This window comes from Vicugna pacos, chromosome 21 (assembly GCF_048564905.1).
Source record: "Vicugna pacos chromosome 21, VicPac4, whole genome shotgun sequence".
Lineage (NCBI taxonomy): Eukaryota > Metazoa > Chordata > Mammalia > Artiodactyla > Camelidae > Vicugna > Vicugna pacos.
The window spans coordinates 22756157-22782554 of NC_133007.1; the positions used below are offsets into that span (position 1 = coordinate 22756157).

The 26398-nt window shown below is 51.5% G+C and overlaps 2 protein-coding genes across 3 annotated transcripts in view; both read right to left on the bottom strand.

The window, feature by feature from the left end:
* Positions 1-285: 285 nt before the first annotated feature.
* Positions 286-2854, bottom strand: ACKR1 (atypical chemokine receptor 1 (Duffy blood group)). The gene is made up of 2 exons (XM_006215723.4): positions 1726-2854; positions 286-1304 (listed from the first exon to the last, which is right to left on the bottom strand). The coding sequence occupies exons 1-2, from the start codon at positions 1744-1746 to the stop codon at positions 312-314; spliced, it is 1014 nt and encodes a 337-aa protein (XP_006215785.2). The 5' UTR covers positions 1747-2854; the 3' UTR covers positions 286-311.
* A 2450-nt stretch (positions 2855-5304) lies between these two features.
* Positions 5305-26398, bottom strand: part of CADM3 (cell adhesion molecule 3) — a 29216-nt gene continuing 8122 nt past the window's right edge. Inside the window, exons 2-10 of one of the 2 annotated variants that reach the window (XM_006215626.3) lie at positions 16640-16741; positions 14263-14403; positions 13616-13768; positions 12770-12907; positions 12276-12446; positions 9933-10023; positions 9304-9473; positions 6598-6723; positions 5497-5758 (exon numbers count right to left, since the gene is read on the bottom strand). In XM_006215626.3, coding sequence (XP_006215688.2) covers positions 5640-5758; positions 6598-6723; positions 9304-9473; positions 9933-10023; positions 12276-12446; positions 12770-12907; positions 13616-13768; positions 14263-14403; positions 16640-16741 — 1211 coding nt within the window. In that variant the 3' untranslated portion in view covers positions 5497-5639. Of the gene's footprint in view, positions 5759-6597; positions 6724-9303; positions 9474-9932; positions 10024-12275; positions 12447-12769; positions 12908-13615; positions 13769-14262; positions 14404-16639; positions 16742-26398 lie in introns of both variants that reach the window. The other variant, XM_031689163.2, reaches the window with a different exon arrangement.

Consider the following 26398-nt stretch of genomic DNA (forward strand, 5'->3'; position numbering starts at 1 on the left):
GGCAGCTTCTCTCCTCTCTTTAACTGCTAAGCCATCTCTCCTAGTCCTTTCAGGTTTAGCTGCTCTCCCCAGGGTCTGGTCCCCCTGCTCACTCTTCCTTCTCGACATGGCAGGAACCTCACACCTCAAGAGAACATCTGTGTGCCCTGAGGGTGTTTGCACGGCATCACTTTCTCCCCATGCCAGCTAGAGAGCACACTGGCAGGAGAGACTGGTGTGCAAGGTCTCTCCCGCCACTCTCCTCCATCTCCTCTGCATCCCCAGACAAAATGAGAAACCACCAGCTTCATAAAAAGAGCATCGACTTTAATTCAGCTTGACAGGTGGGAAGAGAGCTTGGATTTGCCTCCAAGGGCATCCAGATGAGAAGGCTGTCTGGCCGAGAGAGGCAGGGTGGGTGAGGCAGAGTGAGTGGCCTGGTAGCAGAGCCGGGCTAGGAGCAGGGGCGTAGCCACGCAATGCAATATTGTCACGGCTTTCGCCAGGTCCAGCAGCACATCCAGGGCCTGCTGGGCTAGACATGCTGACAGCACCAAGGCCTTGGACCGCACTAGGGAGTCCAATCCCAGAATCAGCCCCTGCAGCCACCAGAAAGTGAACCAGACCCACAGGATGTCAACCCAGGGACACGGCCCCCTGCCTAGCACCTTCTTCAGTCCCTTGGCTCCCAACAAACCCAGTGGCAACAAGCTGAAGAGGACAAAACAGGCCGCAGCATTTATGTGCCTCAAAACCCCCCATTCCCCGCTGAACGTCAGGGTGCAGAGTCCCTGGGAAGTGTCGCTGGCCAGCGTGACTGGCAGTGACAGTAGGGCCGCCACTCCCCAAAGTCCTACAGCGAGCCCCAGCCTGAGGCCTGGGACCTGGCTGGCATCCAGTTTGGGGCCCAGGCAGGCGTGGTATCCGATCAGCAGAGCTTGGGCAAAGGCTGAGCCGTATGAGACCAAGTGGGCCACGTGGCACAGGGAGGTGACGAAGGCCCCACTCAGCCCCGGGGCCTGGATGGGCACCATGATGCTGAAGAGAACACTGCCCACAGCCACCTGTACCAGGACAGCTCGGTCCCAGTAGAGCTGCCAGTGGAACAGAGGTCTGAGAAGCGCGTAGAGGACAGCCCCACCTGCCAGGATGCCCAGGACACTGGCAAGGATGAAGAAAGGCAGCGAGGAGTGGTCCAGCAGGGTACACGAGTGGCAGGGGGCAGCGGCTTCCAAATCGGAGAGGTTATAGTCCCAACTGTAGGAGACATTCATCTCCAGCATCTCCTCATCAAAGACCAGTGTGGTAGGGTCCTCATCTGGCGCCTGGAGGACAAAGGGCAATCAGAGCATCTGGTTAGGCACCCCACTGACGAGTGTTCTGGGAACTGGGGGCAAGAGGCGGGGAGAGGAGAACAGAGGGGACGTGGGGGCTGGAAGCAGTGGCTGCAGTGGGGGTTGGGGGCAGACAAGGCAGGGCGACTCAGGAGAAGCAAGGCATCATGGAAGACGGAAGAGGGCAGCAGACAGGACGAGGGGAGCGGGGCAGGGTTGGGGGTCCAGGTGGAACTGACAAATGAGGCAAATAATGGGGGGCCTAGGAGGCTGGAGTCAGAAGGGGAGAAGGGATAACGAGGGAGGGGGTAAGCGATGAGGAGAGACAGGGAGGAGTGGACAGGCCCGAGGGCAGACACAAGGGATGGTAGGGGGCAGAGAGGTAGCGGCTGTGGGCTCAGCCGACACTCACCGGGCGCAGACAGTTCCCCATGACACTGCTGGGCTCAGGGCAGGCGGAGAGAAGGGCTGGGATCGGTCTGTCAGTGGCTGTGGTTGCAAGATAAGTGCCTGGGACTAATGAAGGCCACCGGCTCTGGGCAGGGTCACAGGGCAGGCGGTGGCGGGGGCGGCATTCAGGAAGTCTTTACCTCACACCCACTGCCTGTCGGAGCCTCGGGACCCCGGGGGGCACTGTCCCGGGGCTTCCTGTTTTGAGATTGGATGCTGCTGCTAGGGACCTGCACTTCGGGAAAGGAAAAAGGTGGGGACCAGAAAGCGGGTATTTTCCCGAAGGTGGAAAAGGAGGCTGGAAAGCCAGGGGTTTTTTTCCAGCAAGAAGGGATTCTTCAATCACAAGGAAGGAAGAGGGGGCCAGAGGTGAAGTCTGAGACAGAGATAAGAGACGTGCTGGGAAGTTGGAGGGAGAGGGCAGCCGATGACTCTCACTGCTTCTCCACCACCTTGAACTTGCTCCAAGGAAAGGTAGTTCAAAAGCGATGTGTTGGTGGGAGGGGGTGTCAGTGCTGCCTGTGGCTGGAGCCTGGGCTGCTGACAACCTGAGTGGTATGTGTGCAGGCGAGGGCTCTCTGTGTATCAGTCTGGGTGCAAGGATGTACTTACTCATCTGTGCTCGGCCGTGTTGTGCATCACGTGGAACCTATCTGGGTGCTAGCTTTCAGGCAGGTGTCTGAGTGTGTGTCCTGATATCTCTGCGTCTGGGTGTGAGAGAAGGGAGGGCTGGGGGCAACTGTCAAGGCTACACAATGAAGCTACTTCAGGGAGCAACTGGGCATTGGCCCAGCCCCCCATGGGCACAGTGGATGCACCTTGTTACCCAGCAGAACACCTAATGTGACAAGTTAAGGCAGACTCTGGGGGACAACAGGACGGCCTATTTTAACATGGAACAGTTGCCTATGAGGTCATCTCTGTTCTTATTTCTGTTGGGGGACATAAAGGCTCTGGAACGGCTACGTTGGCCTGGTGTCGTGGCAAGATGTGAAGGTCCTTATGCCGGGGGAGAGCTTCTCTGTCTCTCCAGCGGGCAGGGAGAAAGGGCGCGGACTCTGCACGAGGATCCCCAGAAGCCAACACCTCTGCTCTTTGGTAGTCCCCACCCCCGCTGCCTTCACCCACCCCGACTCTGCATTTGATTCCCCCACTGGGGGAGACCTAGCCTGGACGTTGAGAGGGGTGGGTCATGGAGTGTCCGAGTCAGAACAATGAGATAGAGAGGGCTGGTTAGGTGACACTGTTTCATTTGTCCAAGAAAGCATGGGACGTGGTAGCCGGTTCAGCCAAGTGCTCTTTCCCACTCACAGAAGGATGCCTGGAGGTGGAGCAGGGAAGCCAAAGGGCAAAGGGATGACTGCCTTGCAGAGCTGGTCCCCTTTTCTCCCAGGACACTAGCTCCAGTTTCAGGTTCAACATGAGGGGGGCTAGAAAGTGAGTTTGGGGGTCTGCTGAAGGGGTCCCGGAGTGGTGTTCGGAGGTCTCCACTTCATCTCCGTCGTCTCCAGCACAGCCTGGCAGAGGGCAGTGGGGAGCTGTCAGATGCCCCAACCCAAACGCTCTGGAAAGCAAGGACCTGTCCAAAGGGGATGAATGCATTTCTCTCCCTTGGAGAGGTATAATTTTTCCATCCAGGGGTGCCCTGGGGCGCAAGCATGGCAGCGCACACACCACCCCCGGAGGCGCCAGGTGCGGGGGCACCAGCAGATAAGCCCCTGCGTACACATCCCAGCAGGAGCCGGAGCAGCAAGAAGGAGGCAGCTGAACGACACGGATAATCCAGATATATTGAGGGTGGCCCCTCTGAGATTAGCACAGGAGAGTTAGAAAGATTATAAAGATACACGGTGCCCTCCCTGTTCCCCCCCCCCCACAGACAGACACACACAGCACAACGGCCCCTCTCCCCCCGCCCCCCCCGTACAAATATGGCTTCTGTGTAATATGGACAGAGTGGTTCAGCTCAAAGAGGAAAAGTCGTTTTCCCAAAAGCAAGTGCTGGGAGACAGGGAGCCGATAAGGCCCGAGGCCCTAGGCTGCCTGGCTGTGGGAAGAGGAGGGGGCCCTGGCTTAGGTGAGGGGCTGCCTGCGGTGCCTGGGGCCCTCACCTGCGGCTGGAAGATTCACAACGGCATTACCTGAACGGAAGGGGGTGGGCAGACCTGCTGGAGACAGCAGCCTCCACTCTGCGTGCCCCTGGGTTGTCCGAGCAGGGAGGACATGCTGGAGGAGGGTGAGGGGGGCCAAGGGGCACCCCGGGTCTGAGGCGGGGCGGCTGGATGGGGAGGGTGAGTGGCCTCGTCTCCACGGCAACCAGCTCCGGCACGAAGGAAGACAGAAAATCCAAAGGAGGGGCGGAGAAGGGAAGGAGACAGGCGGTTGCATTCCCAGCCCTCAATGCACTGGGTACAGACTATGGGCAAAAGAAGTGACAGTGGTCATTCCAGGGTCAGCGCCAGGGAGAGGCCTGAGGGATGCATAGCAGAGGCTGTGGCACTGACTCATGGCTCTGAGAAGGGATGTGGAGGCTGGGGTTGCTTGAGGGAGAGACGAGATGGACAACGGAGCAGAAACACACCCTGGGACTGCTTTCTGCATGACAGATGGGCACTGGGGCTGACATGGAAAATAGCAGGGTGGAGCCACATCCCAGGTGAGGTGCAAAGCCTGCCTAGGAAGCCTCGGCTCCCAGAGCCCTTCTTCACATGCCCCACAGCCCGCCCACCTGCCCAGGAGCCCCTCTGCCTCTCACACACTCACACACATGCGCAGACACACACGCGAGCGCACACACGCATCCAGACACGTTATTCCTTTCGTTTGGGCAGGAAACAGCTCAGCGCAGTGAAGCTCCTTTTAGTATTTTTGTTGTTGTGTCTGCCTGGCTGCTGAGGGAGGTAGGGAGGACTGAGGGATGGCTTCGGGAACAGGAAGGGGCACAGGGCAGCACAAGACAGGGAGGAGAAGTTGCTGAGCAATGCCAGGAGAGGAGTGGTTGCCGTGCAACAGTCCGGGGCTGGGTGAGAGCGAGGGGCCCCTCGGCGCGGGGAGCAGAATCAGTTCAGGCCCCAGAGCAGAGCTGCTCCCACAGAGAGAGCCTGGAGGGGCAGCCTTGCTCTGCTGTACCCCCGGGGTGGTTCCACTCACTGTGGGGGGTGAGGGGGGGACGGGGCCACCTCTACCATCCTTCCTGTCCAAGTCTACCCCTCCTGCAGGCACCCGAGTCCTCGGCACGTGGAAGCCCTGAGCCCCTGCGTGGCAACAGGCCATCTGCAGGTCTCGTGGCCGCATTCACGCCTTTCCCGTCGTGGTGGGGGAGGGGTGTCAGGGCGATACCTGCTCCTCTGTCCATCACTCAGGGCGTGCGACTGACAGAGGAAAGCCACCTGCCGCTCCTGCTCACCACCTCCCCATTCCCGCGAAGCCCGGGAAGAGGCTCTGCTGCGGAGGGTGGAGGGCTGGGGAGAGCGGCCCCCCCCAACCAGCCCTGCTCCTTTCCTGCCCTTACCCTCTCCTCGTTCTCCTCCTAACACCCTGGGTTGTTTGTTTTTTGTTTTTTTGCTTTCCTCACCCCAGGGCCCCCTGCCCCTCCAGCCTGGAGACGGATTTGATTTGGGATTGTTACAAAAATAATAATAACCCAAACGCAGAGAAGCCACGGAAAGGGCTGAGGGCAGCCCTCCCTCCCCCCCCGCCCTCCTCCCTCCCCATTCCAAACCGAGTACAAAACCGCACCCAAAGCAGACATTCTGTACGGGGGGGGGGGGGGGGGGGGGCTGGGGAGCAAGCGGGAGGGGCGGCCCTGCGGTCGCTCTGTACAAGTCCGGTTGGTGATGGCCCCAGCAGTCCCCATGGGGTCCCTGGGGGGTGCCCCTAGATGAAATATTCCTTCTTGTCGTCCCCGCCCGACTGCCCGCCTTCTGCGTTGATGATGGCTGTGTCCGCGTCTGGAGCGTCGTCGGAGCCTTTCGCCTCGTGTGTCAGGTAGGTTCCTGGGGAGAGAGAGGCCCCTTCTTTCAGGAGCAGTTTCCAGACCTCTGAAGCCACCCCGCCCGCCCACTTTCCCAGCCACCCACACCTTGCTTCTGTAAGTTTTCTAGAGCTTTCTTCCCCCCCACCTGTGCTAATTTGCCTCTTGCTGCCAACATCCCTCACCTGACCACACCCCCAGGAATGAATGAATTCTGCCTTTAATTGGAATCTCATCTATAATACAGGCAAAAAAAAATGGTGCATATGTGTGTATCTGGGTGTGTATACATGTAGATGCACGTGTGTGCCCTGAGGGGGTGATGAGGAAACTGCTACGTCAGCTCCATGACAACGCAGTCGAGATCTGGCTCACCTGTGGCCAGTCCATGGAGTCCTGCTGGCTAGAGGCAGCACCCGAGGGAGGGAGAGATGGCAGGGATGTTGGAGAGGAGAAACAGGAAAGAGATGGTGTGGGGACCAGGAGCAAGGAGATCGAGGGACAAAAGCCATGAAGCTGCACAGGGAGGAAGGGCTGGGAGGAGATGAGGAGTTTCGGCAGTGGCAGTTGGGTCTTACAGCAGGAGACCCCGAGGCAGAGCTGCATGGGAGCAGCAGCCGACTGAGTGGGAAGGTTTGATGTGATCTGGATGATCAGCAAGTGATCAGGCTCTACTGTGGGGTTGGTGGTGCTCCGTTATCCCGGGGTTGGCTGCGTTCTTTCTGCCTCAAACACTCCAAGGGGCCGACTGCGTCTCCGAAGGTGCTTCCTGCATACAGCCAGCTCCTACCTGGCTGCCCCTGACTCATCTCCCTGCCCACTCCTCCCGAGTTCTCCTGCCGCTTCCCTCGTGCCTCTGACCTTTGTGCCGGATCAAGTAGTGGCCGAGGAAGATGAGCAGGATGAGCAGGAGGAAGACGATGAAAGCCACGATCCCACCGATGATGGCATGGTAGGTGCTAGAGGATGAGGGCACCGGACTGGGGTCTGGAGGGAGGCGGGGAGGCACACAGTCAGATCTGGGAAGAACCTTTATCTTACAGCATTTCTCACCTGGTCACAGATACTCTTACTTAGCAGAGAACGTGGACTAACATCCGGAGAAGGGAGTGGCATCACTCAGCCAAGGGGATGTGTCTTACTTTGTACCTAGTTTCCTACACGGTGTCTAGAACATAGTAATTGTTTTTTTAATTTGAGCATTCATGAATGACAAGATAAATCTGCTCACATATAACCTTTTAAGTTGAATTTGTGGATGTGAAGCTTGACCTTGGTCAAAGATCATCACTTTAACATCTAAATCATCTCTTGTTTTTATTCTCTCTCTGTGTGTCTGTCTCCTTTATCTCTTTCTTTTAATTTCAAGGTTATCAAAGTATTCCTTCCTGATTCCCCATGCCCTCTTACCTCCTGTCTGCTTGATATCCTGAGCTGGCCTTTCTAGGGGACTTTGCAGCCTATTGACTCATAGCCCCAATATCATATATCAGATACCAGATTGGGAAGCAGTGAAAAACTGATGGAGCCAGGAATTAGGCACTTTGAGAGCACCTTACAAAAGACGATGGACTGTGACTTGCTGTATAAAGAACAATGTTCCTTCTTGGCAGGGGAGTTTAGAGTTCCAGCGGGACCCCATCCTCTAGCACGTCTCATCAGAGAGGCCTGGGACTCTGTCTTCACTTCCCCACCATCCAGAGATTTGTGGGAAGAGCAAAACTGAACTGCTTCCTCCCAGTCTGCCACTGGATACAGAGAATCCATCTTCCACAGGAGCATCTAGAGAGGACAGATCCCTGAGCGGACTTGGCCAGACATGCCAAGGAGAGCCAGCTGGAGTCAGAGTCCCACAGATCTCAGGAGACAGTGCACAGGCCCAGGACACAGTTCCAATGTGTCCAAAGTTATATAAGCTGTTGTTAAAACTCCCCCACCCATGGGCGAGCTACTGTTTTTCTTTTTTTTTTTTAATAGACTCAGCTTGAGTCTTGATGCCTCATTGACTCCTTATACATTTTGTCTTTCTTACCTTATGTCTCCTCAGGCTTGACTGGGCCAGTTTTTTAGTTCCTTGCCTGTCTCTGCCTTATTTGAAAAATAAATTTATGCTCTGGTTTTTATGCCCTGCTTGGGAGGGAGGGGCTGGTCCCAGGGGTGTCTATGCCATGAAAGGTGGGTGTGGGGGTGTAAGCTGGAGGAAGCTGAGGGATGTTACTCACTGCTTCCCCTGCCCCCCACCCCAGGGAGTATGCGGGATAATATCTACGTTAAAAATCAATCCTGAATAATTATCCCAGAGACTATGGAAATGGGAATTCCCTAGAAAAGCATAGGTTTCCATGGACAAAATGACCTCTGGGATCATCAGTTCCAGGTTGCTGTCTCTAGGTAGAGCTCCATTTAATTTCATTCCAGGCAGTTGGGAGTCAACAGTGTTCAGGATTAGTTTTGGAAGGAGATGCAGTAACTCATTCCACCGCCAGGCGTCAGCACTGGGAACAGATGTAGCCAAACAGGACTCGGGTTTCTTGCCCAGGGCAGGGGGACCAGCAAGAGACCAACCACAAGGGCACAGGAACTTCCTGTCACTGCCAATCGCCGTCAGAGTTGGTCTGGAGAGATCTGGGGGCAGACGCCGGGCTTCAGCGCATTGTCTCTGCTCCTGGCATCCGACAACACATCGTTTGTTGTGCTGAGGCAGTTCCCATGTGCTGAGTTCTGCCCCTGGAGCTGGAATCACCCCATCTACATACTCGGGTCCCAAGATCTCTGGACCCTTATCCCTGGGAGGCCTGGCTGCTATCCCCACACTGCTTTAATGGGCATTCCAAGTAAGGGAGCCTCTGATGTTCCCCCGACAATGCATTTCCCCTGTTCTGAGAAAAGGCTTATGGAAGGCTTTCTGGCAGGACCCTACTGCTGTTGGGGGGTGGAGGGGTCTTCAAAAACATCTGCCAAATCTCCATCAAGGGGCCTCTGTCCTAGCCTGTCACATTTCCTGAAGCTGGCTTTTGTGGTCACACTTTTGGGAAGAACTTCAGAGAAGGAGCACCACCTAGTCCCTCTAGAAGATATGACATCTGAGGAAGAGTCTGGCTGTCTCTCAGCATAGCACCGACTTATCTGTTTCCCCCTAGACTCGGTACAGCATGTCCGAGGTCGGCAGGGGAGGGGAGGACAGCCGTATGCAGCTCATGCTCCTCCCAGCAGAAGCCTCTCTGAGAGCTGCGTGGCGTAAAGGGAGATGCACCTACACTCACACTTGAGCGGCTCTGGGGCCCCCCCACCACCAAGAAGCATTATCTTTGTTGCCAGGGGAGCGCAGGGATGGGAGGACGGTGTCATCAGGTCCCTGCTGCTGCACAAAGGCAGATGGAGAGCCCACCTTCCCACTGCTTTTCCTGACTCCGCATTCTATAGCCAATGGCCGTGGGGCTCTAGTCCTCGGGCCCCCTGGTGGTGGCTGCTGTGCCTTTAGTCCACTTGCAAGTGTGGTCTGGGGTTGCTGTGTAAACTGTCAGAGAGGAGGAGGGGGGTCTCTGGAGGAGAGCTGGGCGGGCTCACCGTTGACATTGAGGGTGTAGTAAGCCTTGTAGCTGCCCATGTTGCTGGTGGCCGTGCAGCGGTAAGTGCCGCTGTCACTCTTGTTGAGGAAGGGGAAGATCAGGGCGCTGTCCTGCGTCATCTTTAGGGGTGGCACGCTGCCCTCCTTCTCCCACAGGTACTGCTGGGGGCTGTTGAGGCAGAGAAATCCCAAGTGTCAGGAGAGGGTCAGCCAGGGAGCTAACAGAGGACAAAACAAACAAACAAAAAAACCCAACAAAAACCCACAGAGGCCAAAACTGGGAGCAGGGAGGTCAAGGACATTTGGGTGAAGGCTCCAGAAGTTACAGGGGCCAGAGTCACCGAGCTGCTCCGAGGCAGGGGGAGGGTGACCCCTTGGGGTTCAATCTGGGGACAAGGGAGATTTCCAAGCTTGTATCTTACTGTGACTCAGTTCCTTATGGGAACCCCAGGGGCTGAGCCGGGGGCGGCCCCTCCCCACTTCTGCTGCTTTGCAGGAGAAACGAGCAGGGGCGGGGCGACGTTAGTGTCGGGGAGAGCGAGGGGCTGAGACAACACAGGTGGGGAGACTTCAGGTGAAGTCTTGGTCTGTAGACATGGGTCAGAGGCCAAGAAATGGATCTTCTTACAGGGGGTTGCCTCGGCCCTCACAGTGTAGCAACAGCTTCTGGCCCTCGCGGGGATGGGGAGGGTCCGGCCTGATCTTCGCCGTCGGTGTGTCTGTGGAGAAGGAGATGGTGTCCGTGTGAAACTCCTCCATCATGCAGGACAGCGCCTCCATCTCCAAATTGCCCCGCTACACATCACGGCGTCCACGCCTGAAGGCCTAGGAGCCCAAGGGGCTGTGGACAGCAGCTGGAACTAACACTGCACACTGACTACATTTCAATAAAAAATAAGAATTAAAAAAAAAAAGGCTGTGAACAAAGGACCCCCCCCACCTCTGCGAGCAAAGACCACTGTTGCTATTGGACGTGTGAGGGAGCTGTCCCTCAGCCTTGCAGAGCTAGGATCACGGAAGGTCTGACCTTGCCCGGGACCCAAGGGATGTCTTAACAGAGAGCTGAGAAGGGGGATCACTGGATCATCTGTGCAGAGCACACAAATGGGGCTTAACACATATTTCCAACCGAACAAATCAACCTGGATCATTGATTGAGCTCACAACCTCTCCATCCTCTCTGCAAGGGAGCCTAAACGGGATGCAATGCTTGAACGCAAAACATCATTTTTAGTGGTCAGTCCAAAAATAAAGTGAGAGCTTCAGAACAGTGAGAGACAGGGGTGGGGTGGTCATATTTTGGCTGCAAAAAGGCACTGACACAATATAGATGGGCTCCGTGAAGGTATAATGACATCTGCCTCCGACGCCAAAGGGCTGCTTAGGAGGCTAGGTCCAGATGGCCGCACAGAACAATACAGCCAGATGCTGGCTCAGAACAACAGATAAAGAGGCCGCGCTTCCCCTAAGGATAGAGCTAACCTTAACAACCAGTTAGTGAACGTGTTTCAGCCAAATCAGACAGGACAAAGAGAATCAGGCCAGGTGAGAGGATGGTGGTTCCCGGGTCCTGCAGCCATAGAAACGTCTAGCATGGCGCCTGGAGTTTGTTGACTGACTGCTGATCACAGCTGGGCCAAGGGGGTCCCTGGAGAGTGGCTCCCAGATGGCCTGGAACCTAACAGAGAAGTCTTCGGGGGCTCAGACAGGGAAGAGTCTGCTTTAGTCCTGGCCAGGGACCAGGCTCAGGACAAGGAGCCCGCGGCCAGGGGTCTCATGCTCAGAACTAGGAATCAGAGAAACATTACAGCAATGGAGAACTTTTGATGTTTACAAAGCTCTTCCATATACATGGTTTCATGTATCCTCCTGAAAATTCTCTCAAACAATAAGCAGGGGCCACTGAGAGATTCAAGGCTTCAGTGAAAGTAACCCAGCCACTAAGTTGGGACCCTGCAGCTAGGACCCAGGGTGCCTGTTTCCAGATCGGGAGTCTGCTAAACGGACAGTGACACCCCACCCCCCCAAGCCTACTTCATGTTCAGGTTTCGGCAGTGGGTCCAGCAACTGATTTAAATAGCACTGAAGTCAGGCCTGGATCTTTCATAAGAAAGAGGTTAAGGGTTTTCATTATTTTAGAAAAATACCCAGCCTTTAGATGAGTTAGCACAAGCAATGTGTTCTTTATAACTCATCACCTTCCACCTTTTGTCCTGTATTTTCTTTTCCCCCTGACGTCTCCACTCAGAAAAGTTCTTTTTGAAAATGTCTAAGTTTCCTCAGTTTCCTCAGGGCTGTTTGCTGTCCCCACTCAAGGCAGATTTCAGCGAGGGGATGAGGATTCTTGGGGAGGATGGGAGTAGTGATTGTGATGGTGGCCATTTCACGTCAGAATCCCAAGAAAAACCATAGAGCTGGGGCAGATCGGGGGGTACTAGAGGGAAAAATCTGGGAATGATGATGCCAGAGAGATTGTATTTTCCTAGCAGAATATATATATTTTTAAATTTTTTTGTAGGGGTAGGTAATTAATTTTATTCAGTTATTTAGTTATTTATTTTAATGGAGGTACTGGGGATTGAACCCAGGGCCTCGTGCATGCTAAGCATGCGCTCTACCACTGAGCTGTACCATCCCCCTGTAAATAAAGTTTTATTGGAACACGAGGCGAGGTGGAGGTGGGGAAGGTTCATTTGTTTACATATGAACTGTGGCTGCTTTCCCGCAGCAGCAGCAGCAGAGTGAAGTAGCTGAGATAGGGACCTTAGGGCCATCAAAGCCTACAGTGTTTACTAGTGAGCCCTTCACAGAAAAGGTTTACTGACCTTTGGCCTAGTCCTGGCACCTCTTGTCTTTAAAAAAAAAAATTTTTTTTAATTTTTTTTACCTATTCACTTATCTGTGCCTGTGTTTCCCCACCCCCCCCCCCATCTCACAGCAGACCCTCTCCCCTCACAAGCCCAGGACATACACAAGACTTCGATGCGCTGAGAGGTGGACCTGTCAGCCCCCTTTAGAGACTCATGGTTCACAGAGCACACAATGTCCGCCCCGTCATCCTCCCGGGTGACCTGGAAGGTCACCGAGCTGCTCACGGTGAAGGTTTTGCCGTTGGGATCCTCCTGTATCCGGGTTGGCTCTCCTGGGAGCAGAAACAGACACGCGCATAGACGCAGAGTGGGCCCTCACACGCAGAAAGTGTGGGCCCCACGGCAGACGTACAGATGGCGAGTCTCAACTCAGACTTAGAAAGTTGTGAAATGGATATGAATACACACAGGGAGGATGGAGGCCCCGACACACACACACACACACACACGAGTGTACACAGACTATCTGTCATGGTCTTTCTCCCTCTAACCATGCCTTATGTGCGTGTACACAGACATAGACACTTGTGCCCCTCTCTCCTCCCCGCTGCCCCAGCACCCCCTCCCCGGCACCCCCAAAGCAGGAGGAACTTACCGTGGAGCTCTTGGTCACCTTTCCTCCAGGTGAGCTGGGCTGCAGGTTTGCTCCCAGAAGACTGACAGTTTAGGGTGGTCGTGTCCTTTTCCCGTAACGATGACTTGTAGCCAGAGATGACTGGCTTCTGTGGGATTCCTGCCACGGGTGGGGGGTGGCGAGCATGGGAGGGAGAGGCACCGTGAGGGCATCTCTCAGCTCCCCCTGCTGAGACGGACTCTTTTGGGGGTCAGGATATCTGGGTTCTGGTTTGGTTTATGATGGGTAGAAGGCTAGAGAAATGATCATCCTCTTTGACCTCCTCCCTGAGGACCAGGAGGGAAGATGCGGTGGGGGAGCTATGAGAATGGGAGATTTACCACACCTGAGACGTGATACAAGACCCAACACCCTGAAGCACAACAGAGTGGCCACAGACATAGGGTGAGGCTCAGGGAAGCAAGGAAGGAAATTGAAATGTAAGATCAAGGTGAGAGCATGCAGGTGGCCGGGGTACTGGCCTTGGAAATGGTAACCATACACTGCACGCCCTCCTCACACTTCCCTCTCACAATCTTAGGAGGCAGGTGGAAGAGACACTATCATCCTTTTGTTACAGGTTAGAAAATTCAGGCTCAAAGAGAGTCAGAGATTTGATTTGACCCAGAACAAACAGTCAGCAGAGGAGAAAACATTTCACCCCAGTGCTCTCTGCAGTTTGTTCTACTGCAAAGGAAACACAAGCTGAACTTTCCCGAAATGCTGGGAGACCGGTACTGCTCTAGGCTGCTTCAGGTCGTCCCCCCCCCCGGGGAGATCTGTCTGCAAGGAAGCATGCGGCGGAGACCCAGGGCTTGGGAGCCTCACCGAGCACAGTGACGAGGGACTTGGCAGTTCTGACAGGCATGGTGAAGATGGAGCAGGTGTATTCGCCCTCGTCCGCCAGGGCCACGTTGCTGATGCTGATGCTGAGCTCGTGGGGCGTGGATCGAACCAGCTGAATCCGATTATCTCGAAGGGCTGAGGGAAATCGGGAGAATTGGAAGCAGGGCTTTTACTGGCGCCTTTCATCTTTATCTTCCAATCCCAGGCCAGCTTCTTGGGAAGAAGGGCCTGATGTGGTTTGGGGCAGGGGAAAAAAAACTGCTCCTGAATTTGAATGGTTTAGGTGATTCAGTCACCTTCCTGGGCCACAGGGGGCTCAGCAGCCTCCAAGATGCTCAAAAAGTAGGCTGGGCTTCCTTGGGAGGCACATGGGGCAACACTGACACGAGCTGTCTCTCAGGGCTCCTGTGGGGTGAATCACTCCAGGACCCCACAAGACCACGCATGGCCTAGGTTAGAGCCATGATAATGAAGTTTCTCTGGAACCTGCTGAGGATCCCGTGGCCTGCTGCTGCCCCAAACAGCACCCACCCACGTTTCTCAGCCCCTGGACGATACAGACATCTCCCCTCGGCTCTGCAGCCCCCTTCCCCAGCCCCCGTGCAGAGAGACAGTTCATGGGACCCTACCTCTCTTCTCCCCAAAGTAGAGAGTCTGCTGGGCAGGGTTAGACCACTGCAGGGAGGAATCCTCATGGTCTTTGACTTGGCACTTGAGCACCACGGTGCCACCAGCCACCACTGTCTCATCAGATGTCCAGGGCTGACTGTCTGCAGGCGTAGAAGAGTGTTAGTTTCTGCCCCTCCACCCACTTCTGGGCCAAAGTCCACTTCATCTAATTCAGACCATCCAAGGCCCGTGTCTCTGTATTCTCTCAACGCATCATGGGGGAAGGAATAGAGGTGGGGATGGGGGAAGGCAGAGGGGGACAGACCTTTCTCTTGCTTCCAACGCAAAAAAAAAAAAAAAAAAAAAGCCAGTCACTTGTTGAATGTTTGCTGAATGAACTGACAGGGCCACAATCATTTAGAAGGCACCCCGGATCTACAGGTACCACTCCACATGTTTCTTTTCTGATAGAGTTCTACCATTCACCTTTGAAAACACACATCTGTCATTCTATGTTTTGTCTTCCTGCAACCACCTGCATATGACAGCAAGGACAGGAGAAGGGTTGTGACTAATAGTCCCCCAACTGAAAGAGAGAAAAAGGCTAAGCCAGCCCTTGGGTTGGACATTCATTTACACAAGAGGTAGCGGAGGAAACTGCAAAACAGACAAACAAACAAAAAAAGATTAAAAAAAAAGACCCCGAAACATTTGGACCCAGACTTTTCAATTTCTCCAACAATAACTTCCTTTTGATCCTCTGCTCAATGAACGTACTTCTTCCAGGAGCAGTACGACCCACCTCCCAAATCAACACCAACCCAAATCACCATCCTGATGTTATTTGAAAGAATAACGGGGTAACATTTTCTCCGTGATGTGATGGAAGTCTGGTTTCTAATCCCGCTCTCCTTAGTCAAGTTACATAAAATAAAGACTGAGAAGGTATCGTACAGATCCACCATTTGAATCCCAAAGGTGCCTTCTAGGGACACCCAGGTATGAGCCCCTCAGACTGTGGGACACTTGCCTTCTCCACCCAGTATTGTCCCATGTTCCCCACAGCACGTCTTCTGATTCCCAAGACTGATTCCCTCATCTTCAGGACTGACTCTCTGGGGCCCAACAGCACTGACCTCCGCAGAACTAACATAAACAACACCTTCCAGCTCTGCTGCCTGCACCACCCACCAAATTCCTTCTGTGGTGCTCAGTTACTTAACCAGCATTGTCCTCTCCGAATGGGAAACCAAGAAACGTACTTCCTACATCCCCTGAGCCACTTAAGACAATCCCCACGCTCCCCATGGCACCAAACCTACGCCTGCCCTATCTGTTTATTCCTTCTTTCTTGGTCATCAGAACTCCATTTCCAAGAAATTTTCAACGAGCGCTCCCAGCAGAGAAGGGGCCCTGAGGGGTGAAGGTGGCATGGACTGGGGTTGACACACTTGAGCGTGGCTGTCTCCAAATTGTAGCAGATAGCCTGACCGCTAGTTTAAGTGTATAGAATCATAAACATTAGAGCTGATGGGGATCTCAGGGATCATGGAATCCAATGCCCTCATTTCACAGATGTAGACAGTGAGGCAATGGAGGTGAAGTGATTGCCTAAGATCATTTTACTGGTCGGTGATTCTAGTGGAGACCAGAATCCTCCTGACGCTCAATGCAGTGCTCTTCTCACTGGAATGCACTTTGGGTTAATCATCTAACTTCAGAATTAAAACTCTGACTTTGAAGTTAGTGAGCCAGAGACTGAGCTGGCTTAACAAATTTGGAAGTGATATATTCCTTAAATATCTCAGTGAAAGGTTTAGGATAAACAAGTTTCTATTGTATAGTACACAAGATTTAATATGTTGTAGTAACCTATAATGAAAAAGAATATGAAAAGGAATATATATATATATGTATATATGTATGTCTGAAACACGATGCTATACACCAGAAATGGACACATGGTAAACTGACTATACTTCAACAGATAAATAAATTAATTAAAAAAGAAAGGTTTAGGGAATCTTTTTAGCCATATACCAATCTTTGACTAGTAATCCCACTGTCCCTGGTTCCTTCTGAAGAATTCTACCCTGATTGTGTCTTTCCAAAGAACCTCTTTATTCTGAGTAATACACTCTTCCTGGAACCATTTTATTTTCAGAAAACGGTGTACGGGACACAGAGATCGCTGTACTGGAGTAAGGGAAGGAGGAGTAGGTGCTGGAGAAGTTGGTGGTGTAGCACTAAGTACTAAGATGTCAAATGGTAAGGAGGACGAGTTGTGTGGTAATGAGGGGAGTGAGAACACAGGGTGTAGGCAACATGAGTGGGAGGTGGCGTGAAGATGGCTGAGGGTGCTGAGGGACATTGCGATGAAGGGGCCTGGATTCTCACCTTGACTGGCCAGCATGTCAGGGCTGCTCCAGACTGTGGAGCTGATGGCCTCGTCCAGTGGAGCCAGAGTTCCCAGCTCCAAATTCTGCTCCTGCCAGTAGCCTGGGGAGAGAGTCTCCATCAAGGATGAGCCCTACATATATGCTGTTACAGTTTGGGGATGGGGAAAAGGATCGGCCCCTATGATAAGGAGGCTCACCAGGACACCTAAGAGAAGGTGGCTTTCTCATAAAAGGGAGAGATCAACTAGAACCCTGAAAAAGGAAGTGAACTCCTCCTTCTAAGGGGTGAATTAAAGGAGGATGCTAAGCTTCATCAGACAATCATATGATGTTCGAGCCAACAGAAATCGTACGGATTATCTGATCCAGGTCTCCCAGTTCACAGATGAGAACAATGAAGCCCACAAGGGTTAAAAGTGACTTGGTGAAGGTCATACAGAAACAAGAAGGATCATCAAAGACTTTTCATTCCTGATCCAGGTTCTTTCTGCTACACCGTATTACCTACTAAAATAACGACAGGTTTAATACTGAGAAAATACTTTCCCATTTAATCCTTTTAATAAATCTGTTAAATAAGTACAGGTCGTATTATCACCTATGCATTGCAGAGCGGAAATGGGGAAATGCCTTGTCCAAAGTCATACAAATAGAAGAACAAAGGCGGGAAAATAAATGCCTGATTCCAAATCCAAAGCTCTATTTATTTCAAGGTGACAACTCTACCACCGAAGACACAGACCACTGTTAGGGTTGAAAGTTGCCTCACGCCTTCCCAGATTGTTACCTTCTACTGGTACTCAAATTCTCAAGTTTTCCTCCTCCACCCTCAGCCCCACTCACTACTTTATATCACTGACTCTGCTCCCTGCTCTGTTACCAAAAAAAACAAACAAAACCCGCCCAAGGCCTGCATTACTGCCTCTCTTCCTACTAGGTGGCCCCTAAACCCTTTTGTGAAGTACTGTGTAGTGTCAGATGGCCTCTTTTCCCAACTCCACCTGAGAGGTGGAGGGACAAAGAAACCCGCCACAAGAATCTTTTCAGGCTCTCCCGTCGTAGCTCAGAAGTAGCCAATCACGTGTGCAAAATTCAGTGACGTCATCGGCTGCTGAGCAGAGTCCGGAGCTGCTCCTTGTCCCGGGCCCGGAGTCCCGGCAGAACTTCGCCTCAGGTCCCTGTGCGCCGGCTCCGAGCCAGCGAGGGAGGGCGGCTGCGAGAGGGAAGGACGAGAAGGGGACCGAGGGGGCTGGGTAGAGGAGTGGGGAGGGCAGGGGGTGGCAGGGCTGCGAGACTGAACAGTGAAGTGGGGCAGGGGTTTAGGGTCCAAGAGAAGAAAGGGGACGAGGGAGAGAATTGCCGAGTCACAGAGAAGGAGGGGTGAGGGAGGGGAGAGAGTGGGGGAGGGGGGCAGGGAGGCCGGGGAAGGAGAGGGAGGTGGCGGGAGGGAGGGGGAGTTTGAGAGTCCCGGTCTCGGCGCAGGGCTCTAAGAGAGCTGCAAAGGCTCACTGGCATCCCAGGAGATGCCTCCCCTCGCCACTGTTGCTCCTCTTCCAGGAGGTTTGAGAAGTGACTGTTCGCGAACAGGAGAAGCTCTAATGCCCAAATGGAGAGACGCAGTAAAGCAGAGGAAGACAGGCTATCTGTAACAGGTAGGAGTAAGCAGGAAAGGGAACAAGGGAAGTATTGAAGAAGAGAGGGAAGAAAGATGGGATGGGAGCAGGAAGGGCGGCCAGGATGAGGACAGGGGCGCTCAGATCCAACAGAGACTCTCCCTGGGGGCAGGCGCGCTCCCTGCTGCTTTCCGTGGACTGCAAGGATGGAGGCAACCGGAAGTTGGTGAGTATCTCGTAGTATTTTCAGGTCGTGTGTTTGTGGGTGCTTCAAGGCACAATGGAAAGCCAAATTGGTTGTGCGAAAGCTTGGGGTGGTGGAAGGACAGGGAGAAGCCAGAGCAGTGCTTAGCCCCACGGTGTTGGTACCCATGCACAAAGTAAGCACTGAATAGACCTTGCTCAAAGCAGAAAATAGCCATCTTGTACGTCGGCATAGGGCTTTCGGTTTGCAGAGTGGATTTTCAACTATGAATTCATTTAATGTCAAAACAACCTTGAGAGAGAAGCACCGGGTGGAATCACTTTTAGAGCTGAGGTTTAGAGAGGTTCAGTGACTTACCTAAAGGCACACAAACACACCTCTCCACGATCCTTTCTCTCGCTGGTGGTACTCTCAAAGCTTTTTCAGCAGTGCCTGTTTCTTACAGCATTTCAGCCCATTGTACTGCAATTTCCTTGTTGAGTTATCAGCCTCCCCATCTAAACTTTGAGTTGCTGAAGAGCAGGAGTCTCTCCTTATTCATCTTAGCCCTTAGCCCACAGTGGACTCTCAGTGCATTTAATTGGCTCTAGTAATTCATTCAGTCTCAACTGGCACTGTGCTCTGTCCATTCTTACTCGGGCAGAGCAGCTATCCTGTCCAAACAGCACGGATCTAGTCTTCACTCTCCTGCTCTTTCTTTCCTCTGTGCTGTCTTCTGCATTCCCCTTAGTTGCTTTTGTCCTTGCTTACAATTCCTTTCATCCCTGCCCTCCTCCTGCATTTGGCTGACATTTTTTTTTCCTGCATAATAAGATGATGAGTGAAATGATAATGTAGGTCATTCAAACTGTACTGAATTGTTTACATGAGGGGACTGATAACTAAACACATGATCTCCAAGAAATGGCATATTGGGGATATGCTTGATATATTGTTTCCGTCGGTTTACAGGAAACTCATGCTGGTTTGTTGTGTCTGAAGAAACTGGTTAAGAAATAGCCCGATTTTCTTTTCCTGCTGGGGGTGGTATTTTCCCCTCTAATTCTGCAAAGTACTTTTAAGCTCATGTCTGCTCTTGAGAGCTGCCTGCTAACATGCTTGAAACTTTTCTTGCTGTTTTTATAAAATTGTACAACTGTAATGATAAACCCTGAATGGCCACTCCTCTGGGAACAGATGAGTGGTTATTATATTATTAACAGAAACATGGACAAGCGGCAGAAATTATAACCTGGATCGCTAAATCCTTGTTCTTTAGATTTAGGTCATGCTAATTGTTTATGACATCAGCATAAATTCCCTGAATGGATTCCAACTGGAAAGGAAAACTTATGTGGGGCTCTGAAAAGGTGGCATGCACTTTGCAGTGCCAACAGTGACAGATCTGCTTGGGCAGGGTCATTGGAAGGAAATGCAGACTTTGAGACCACAAGACCATCAGTAAGGGGAGGCCCTGGTTACTCAGCCAAATGGGTCATTATTGCTTCCCTGCTTGGGAACCTTCACTGACTTCCCATTATCTGCAGATAATGTCCAGATTTGTTACCCTGGCTTACAAGATCCTGTACAGTCTGACACCAGTATGCCTTTCAACTTTGTCTTTTCTTTACTTTGCTCACCCCATATCCCAGACACATGATGTTGTTTGGAATTCTTTCTATAAACCCTTTGCTTTCCTGCTCATAGCTCCCTGCGCCATCATGCCCTTGACCCATCTTCATATAGCTGAGCCCTATCCATCCATAAAGCCTACTTTTTGTGGCAGTTCCTTCAAGGAGTCGTCTTCCCTGGTTGTCTCAGATAGAAATAGTTTCTGATTTTTTTTTTTTGAGTTATAACACTTTATCTGCTTTTCTTAACTTATGCATCACTCTCTACTTTGGACTGCAAGTTTGGCTTCCCTCCTAAATTATAAGATTCTGCAGGTAGGGTTGGTATCTGATTCACCTCTGTCTCTGGTACTGGCCTTAATACAGCATACTGCACATAAGAGGTAATAAATATTTATTTAATAAATGAATCAAAGATGTGAAGCATCTTCAATTGTGAGAACCATGTCTAGCATCTGCCAGGGAAGAGGAACTAGCAAACCAAACAGAATAGGAAGAAACAAGCCAAGGAAGAGGGTAGACCATCCAGAGGCTAAAGCTCTGGAAGTCTACAAGCTGCTGAGAATCTGTATTTATTGATTACCTTCCATGTGTCAAGATCCAAGCTAGATGCTCTGTATTCATTATTCCAGAATAACCCTTGTAATAGGTATTGTTATACATGCATGAAGGATGAGTTAGCTAAGACACAGAGACTCAGACTCAGAAGTTAAGTAACTTATCCGTATGACGGATCCAATAAGTGTTGAATTGGGACAGCCTTTAAACTTAGATTTCTCTGACCACGCAGCCCTGACTTTCTGCACATCTTCACTACACTGCCTCTAACAGGCAGAAACATGTGTTTTGGGTGTGTGGCTGGGGCTGCGGCAGAGGTTCTGGAGGGAAAGATTCCTTCCTGCATTGCTGGCCAGAGGTTGCTCACCTAAACAGTATCACAACACTCTCTTGCAATATGTAACAAGTTGGAAATGGGTGCTTGTGGTGGTGGTGTGATTTGTACCCACTGGGTTACATTTTTAGTTGGATTTCTTAATGCATCTTCATCTATACCTTTGGGGGCTATTTTGTGCACCCCAAAGAACCTTACAACTTGGGATTCTTCAGTTAACCAAGCAAAAGCAGCATCTGGGTAAAACTCACCGAATCCCCTCAACATTTCCATAGCACACTAGCCCCTTAGGATAAAAACTTAAGATCGACTTTTTGTCTGCTCTCAATTGCCTTGAGGGTTTCTTAATTCTTAGTTTATACCCGTGGGTTCCAGGACCTTCAGGACTCCCAGTATTTTAAAGGACAAAGTAGCCCTTTCACCTACTGATTTTCCCCTGATTGATTGTTCACGTTAAGAGTAGCAGAGGTGGGAACTGGAGACTTACCAATGGGCCTCTTTAAAGCCTACACTGGCACCTGCGGCTCAGCTCTTCACCCATAGTACAGGACCTCACACGTAGTAAGTAAGTGCTCAATAAATATTTATTGAATAAATAAACAAGTAACTCAAATGAATAAAAATGTATTATGTCTCCAATGTAAGTAATGCTAGCAGGGAAGTCTACATGCCAGTGTAACCCCCGGTTGCTTGGTGTATGTACCTTCCCTGCTCTGTTTTGGGAATCTATAGTGCCTTCGCCTTAGGGTCACAGGTGCACATTTGGGATGGTGGGACAAGGGGACAGAGCTCCCTCCTGCTGCTGGCCTTGCCGTGCTGGGGTCCAGAGCTCCACTTCCCAGACTGTAGAGAACACCAGCTCCCTGAGTAGGAGTTGATGGTGATGGTGGTGATGATTATGATGACTCAGCACTTCTCTGACTCCAGAGTTAAAAATACTCTTCGTCCCAGCCTACTTGTTATTCCTCACGACTACCATGACAGGTGGGTGGAGGAGTGTTATCTCCAGGGGAAAAACACACTGGGGGCTGTGGCCCAGAATGCTGAAGGGACCCACTTTTAGAATGGTTCGCCCACCCCCACTGCCAGGCTCCCCGGCCAGGTGATCTCACTCGGATTCTTCCCTGACCCTAGCTGCGTATTGAGCTCTTGTGTGTGTTTGGATCACGCTTCGAAGACAAGGGCCCTGGCCAAATTGGAATTAGAACTCAGCCCCGGGAGCTTTCCTTCATGACCACAGTCACTTTTTTTTTTCAACAGTGAATGTTTTTAAAAAGCAAAAACAATACAAAACAAAACAAAAAGCAACAACAAAAAAATCAGTGAGTGTCTGATTCTCCATTTGGAGGCAAGTGGACCAGTGTCACCTGAGGCCTGATTTCAGCGTTTATTCCAAGATTGGGTGGGGGTCACTTCGACCCAAGAGACTTCAGAGCACAGCACCCTGATCAAAAAGGACTCTCTTTAATCTTTGCCTGCAGAGCTCTTGGGCTGCCAGGACTTAACGCTACTTTTCCTGAGGTCACTGTGGCGTTCCCTGGTCTGAGACACTGAGAGCATGCGTGTCAAGATACTCTCTCACTGCCTGCTCTACATTCCTTTCCAACTTTGTCCTCCCCTGAGTTCCCAGTCTCCTTCTGTCCCCAGTGTCACAGCGCAGCCAGGCGGAAGAAAGCTGGGGCCATAAGGGGTAAGAGTTACCCCATCACCTGGGCTCGCCTGTCTTTTCAGGTGCACTTCTTGCCTTTCCGTTGCTCCTCGGGGAGGCCTCTGTCCCCTCACAGGCAGCAGGATCTCCTAAAGGATCTCCTTGCTGAGCTCAGATATGCTCCAGCTCACATCCACTTCAGAACCTCAGAGCTCAGTCACGCTTCGGCTGCCTGCCTCCCTGAACTGGGCCTTCTCTCCAGCTCACTGCCCCCTCCACCCTCTTTCTGGCTGGGCTGCTGAGCCCTCGCTCCTCCTTGTTCCCCACCTCCATTATTTCTGCTGCTGTCTGGTTCTTCCTCCTGCAGTCTTGTTTATCCACTTTCCCTCTGGTTCCCAACAGTCTCTTGGGCCTGAAGACACTACTCTCTGGGTGTGGCTTTATCCTCCCAGGAGACACACAGGCTGTGAGGGAAAGTGGCTGGTGACTGGGGTGGGGAAGGGAATCTTCACTGTAACAAGTCCCTGCTACGCTGCTGAGCACTGTAGCTTGGTAGAGCGAGGCCAGGAGGTCCGATTTATAGAACCAGGGATCCTATTCTGTTAGATGATCCGAGACATTTAGGTGTGGAAGGGATGGATCTGGGCTCAGACAGGTTTATTGTTGCGTGTTGGCGCACACCTTTCGGTTCCATCCTAAGCAGCTGTTGGAAATGAAAGGCTTTTGTTTCCTAGGCTTGGAATGGTGTGGGGTTTAGCTTTTCCAGGCTGAGTGAGGAGGAGGGACTCTTCAAGGTAGCTGGCTAGCTTGCCTGTGGTGGGTGTGAGGGTGGGGTTAAAACAAAAAGCAAATCCTGGTGTTAACTCCTTTTTCACTGAAAAAAAAAAGTTATTCCAAATGTTTGCCCATATCCAAATTTTTTAAAAAGTATCAAATTTTAAGGTGTCATAAGTAAACTATACCTGATATATTTGCTAAAACCCTGCAATCAATTTGCATGTCTGGTCACTTTCTACTGACCCTCAATGGCCAGAGGTGGTTTCCTGAGATCTTTCTGAGTCTCCCAGACAGAGGATGGAACTGATGTCCTTTCTAACCCCCTGTTACCAAAGTTCAGTTATTCCTCCCCTTCTCTCTCTGCACCTCATCCTTCCCAAAACATTTTCCCTCTATAATTCTTGGAACTGTAGAATTTTAGAGTTGACAAGAATCCTAAGTAGCACCTAGTGGAAACTTCCCATTTTAAAGATGATGAGCTAAGACCCAGAGAGGGTTAGAAACTTAAGCATGGTCACACAGGCAGCAAGTGGGAGCGGTGGTTATGACCCGAGTCTTCTGTTCTCACTGTCATTTGATAGCAGGGCTGTGAACTAGCTAATCTGAAAGCTAAGTTGCCATTTAGTGTGATTTTACTTCCAGGGACAGCCACTCTTCCTGCTCCCCATCTTCCTGTGGATTGTAGTGAGGAACCCCAGGGCCCTGCACCTCAAAGGAAGTCACTCTTCTAAACACTGGGCAGGTCAGAGAAGTTGGATGAGATGAGGAAGGAGTCTCCAAAGATGCGAAGAATGGCATCTTCACAAACGTCCAGGTCTTCCTGGAAGATTCCAGTTCTCACAAAAGAAGAGGCCAAGTGGCAAAAGCCACTTCCATGCCCTTAGGAGTTAAAAAGGGTGATTATGAGGACAGGCCAGGTGCACGTGTGTGTGCTCGTGTCTGCGTGATGGAGAGCTGGAGGATGCTAACCTGATTGGGAAGTGGGAGACAGAGGCTAGAAGAGACAAAAAAGCAGAGGAGCATGTCCTATTCTTGAGCTACTGAGGGAAAAAATCTGGAGGCAGAAGTGGGCTTGCAGTAGGCTGAGGGGGGGGCCCTGGGAGGCTTAGTTAAGATTCTGAGGAGCAGAGACTGGGAAGTGGGTGGCAGAGAAGGAGGTGGGGACAGCTGTTGCTTTGATTTGCTGTTGAGTCAGTGTTCTCGGTGCATTAGCTCTGGGAGGGAGCCCTGGGCTGGCCCCCAACGAAAACAAGCCCCTCTGTAGCCAGTAATTTGTTGTAGCAAGACTGCCACTGGGAGACAGGAAGGAAGGGTATCTGATCCTGAAAGAGCCCCTTCCTAGCCTTAGCTGCCGCCTTCTAGGACTAGGCTGTGTGCTGTAGATAAGCGCCTGTGTTCTGTACTAAGGGGCTGGGTGGGGGCGATGAGACAGAGCAGACAGGATGGCTGGCTAAGAGGCGCTGGGAGAACAGGTTCCGTGCAGGGCTTTGACCTTCATCAGTCGTTTCTCAAGTAAGCCCCTGTGGCCGGGCATGAAATCACTCCAGCTGATGACAGCCCTGAGCCATTTTAGCCTCTTACCCCCATCTCCTCATTCCCTTCCCACCACGCTCACACATACTCAGAGATCAGGACAGGGATGGCCCGGGGTCTGCATTCTCATGCAATAGAGAGTCAGGAGGCCAGACTTGGAACTCTTACATGTTCCTTGATCCAAGTGCAGGCACTGTATTACCCTTTCCCTAAATTTACCCTGCTGCTTTCACACACAGGTACTATAACTGGGGGGAAGTACCGCCCCATCTTAGGAAAGAAAGTACTTGGAAAAGGAATACAGAGTCAGTATAGAGTAAATGAAAGCATAATTCAGTTTAGCTCTTTGGAAAATTCGTTTAGCTGTGAGAAAACAGGGCCTAGGGATGGGCAGGAGAGCCCAGGGACACCGGAGAGGAGGAAAGAATAGATTCCCGGAGGATGAGCCACGTCCAACCAGGTTCTGCAGCCTTGCTCTTACCCTCCAGGGCCTCAGAAACTGTTTGAGCCCGTGGGTGAACTCCCTTTCTCAACAGGCTCTATTTACTCCCCTTTGCTCTTTTAATGCTGCAGTTTAGATATTTCAGGCTGATGGTCTGGTGTGGTAAGATAACAATGTTGTGAAAAAGTTTAATTTGTTAGAAGTCAGGCAAGGAAGCATTCATCTCTGCTGGTTCTGATTTTACTGACTTGTTTTTATGGTTTCCCTTCACAAGGTGATCAGAGTCAGGGTGTGGAGGACAGGTTCAGGGCCATGATGAAGAGCATCACTTGGAAAAAAGGGTGTTCTGCTCTCCACGCCCGCACTCCCCGGGGTTCCCCTCTTTCTCCAATCCCAGCTGAGATTTAGTCTCTTCCCTTCACTTTTCCCGCCTAAAATGTATTTTTCAGAAAGTGGCACATTGTTCAATTAGCCTTACTTTGTGCCTTCCTGGGAATTTAAATCTCCTATGAAACAGACACATTCTTCCAAGTCTAAAGACCTCACAGTCCCCCCAAATGGCAAACAACTCTGTTCCAACCCAAAGATCTCCTCTTCTTAAACCTTCACTGAATGTTTCTTCTTCAGTGTGGCTATACATTTGACTGGTTTTATTCCGTCAGTACATATATTTTATTCCGTCAATACATATTCCAACCTGGTTACTCACTTTTTCAGTATGTGACCCTCAACACACACGTGACACACTAGTTTTCACTATTCGTATCTCTGTTTTCATTTTTTTTCTGTCATAAACACAGCTTTTTCTTATGACCCAGATACAGAGCCCTTTTCACAAGCCCGCTATTAATCAGAACTCCTTACTTCCAGAAAACCATATGGTTTAAACTCAGATTCTCCCCAGAGCAGAATTCAGGCTCTCTCTCCTGCTCAAACTCCCCAGGAGAGGGCTAAAATCCTCTTCTCCCCAGGGCTGAGGCTCAGTCCATCTGTCACTGACACTGGACTCCAGGGCTTGGAAACCAGAAGAGAGTTGG

Bases quoted from the DNA above. Each gene is read 5' to 3' on its own strand.
- ACKR1 (XM_006215723.4), bottom strand. From the start codon at position 1,746: ATGGGGAACTGTCTGCGCCCG. The intron at 1,305-1,725 runs GTGAGTGTCGGC...TTTGTCCTCCAG, and splicing joins TGGGGAACTGTCTGCGCCCG to GCGCCAGATGAGGACCCTAC.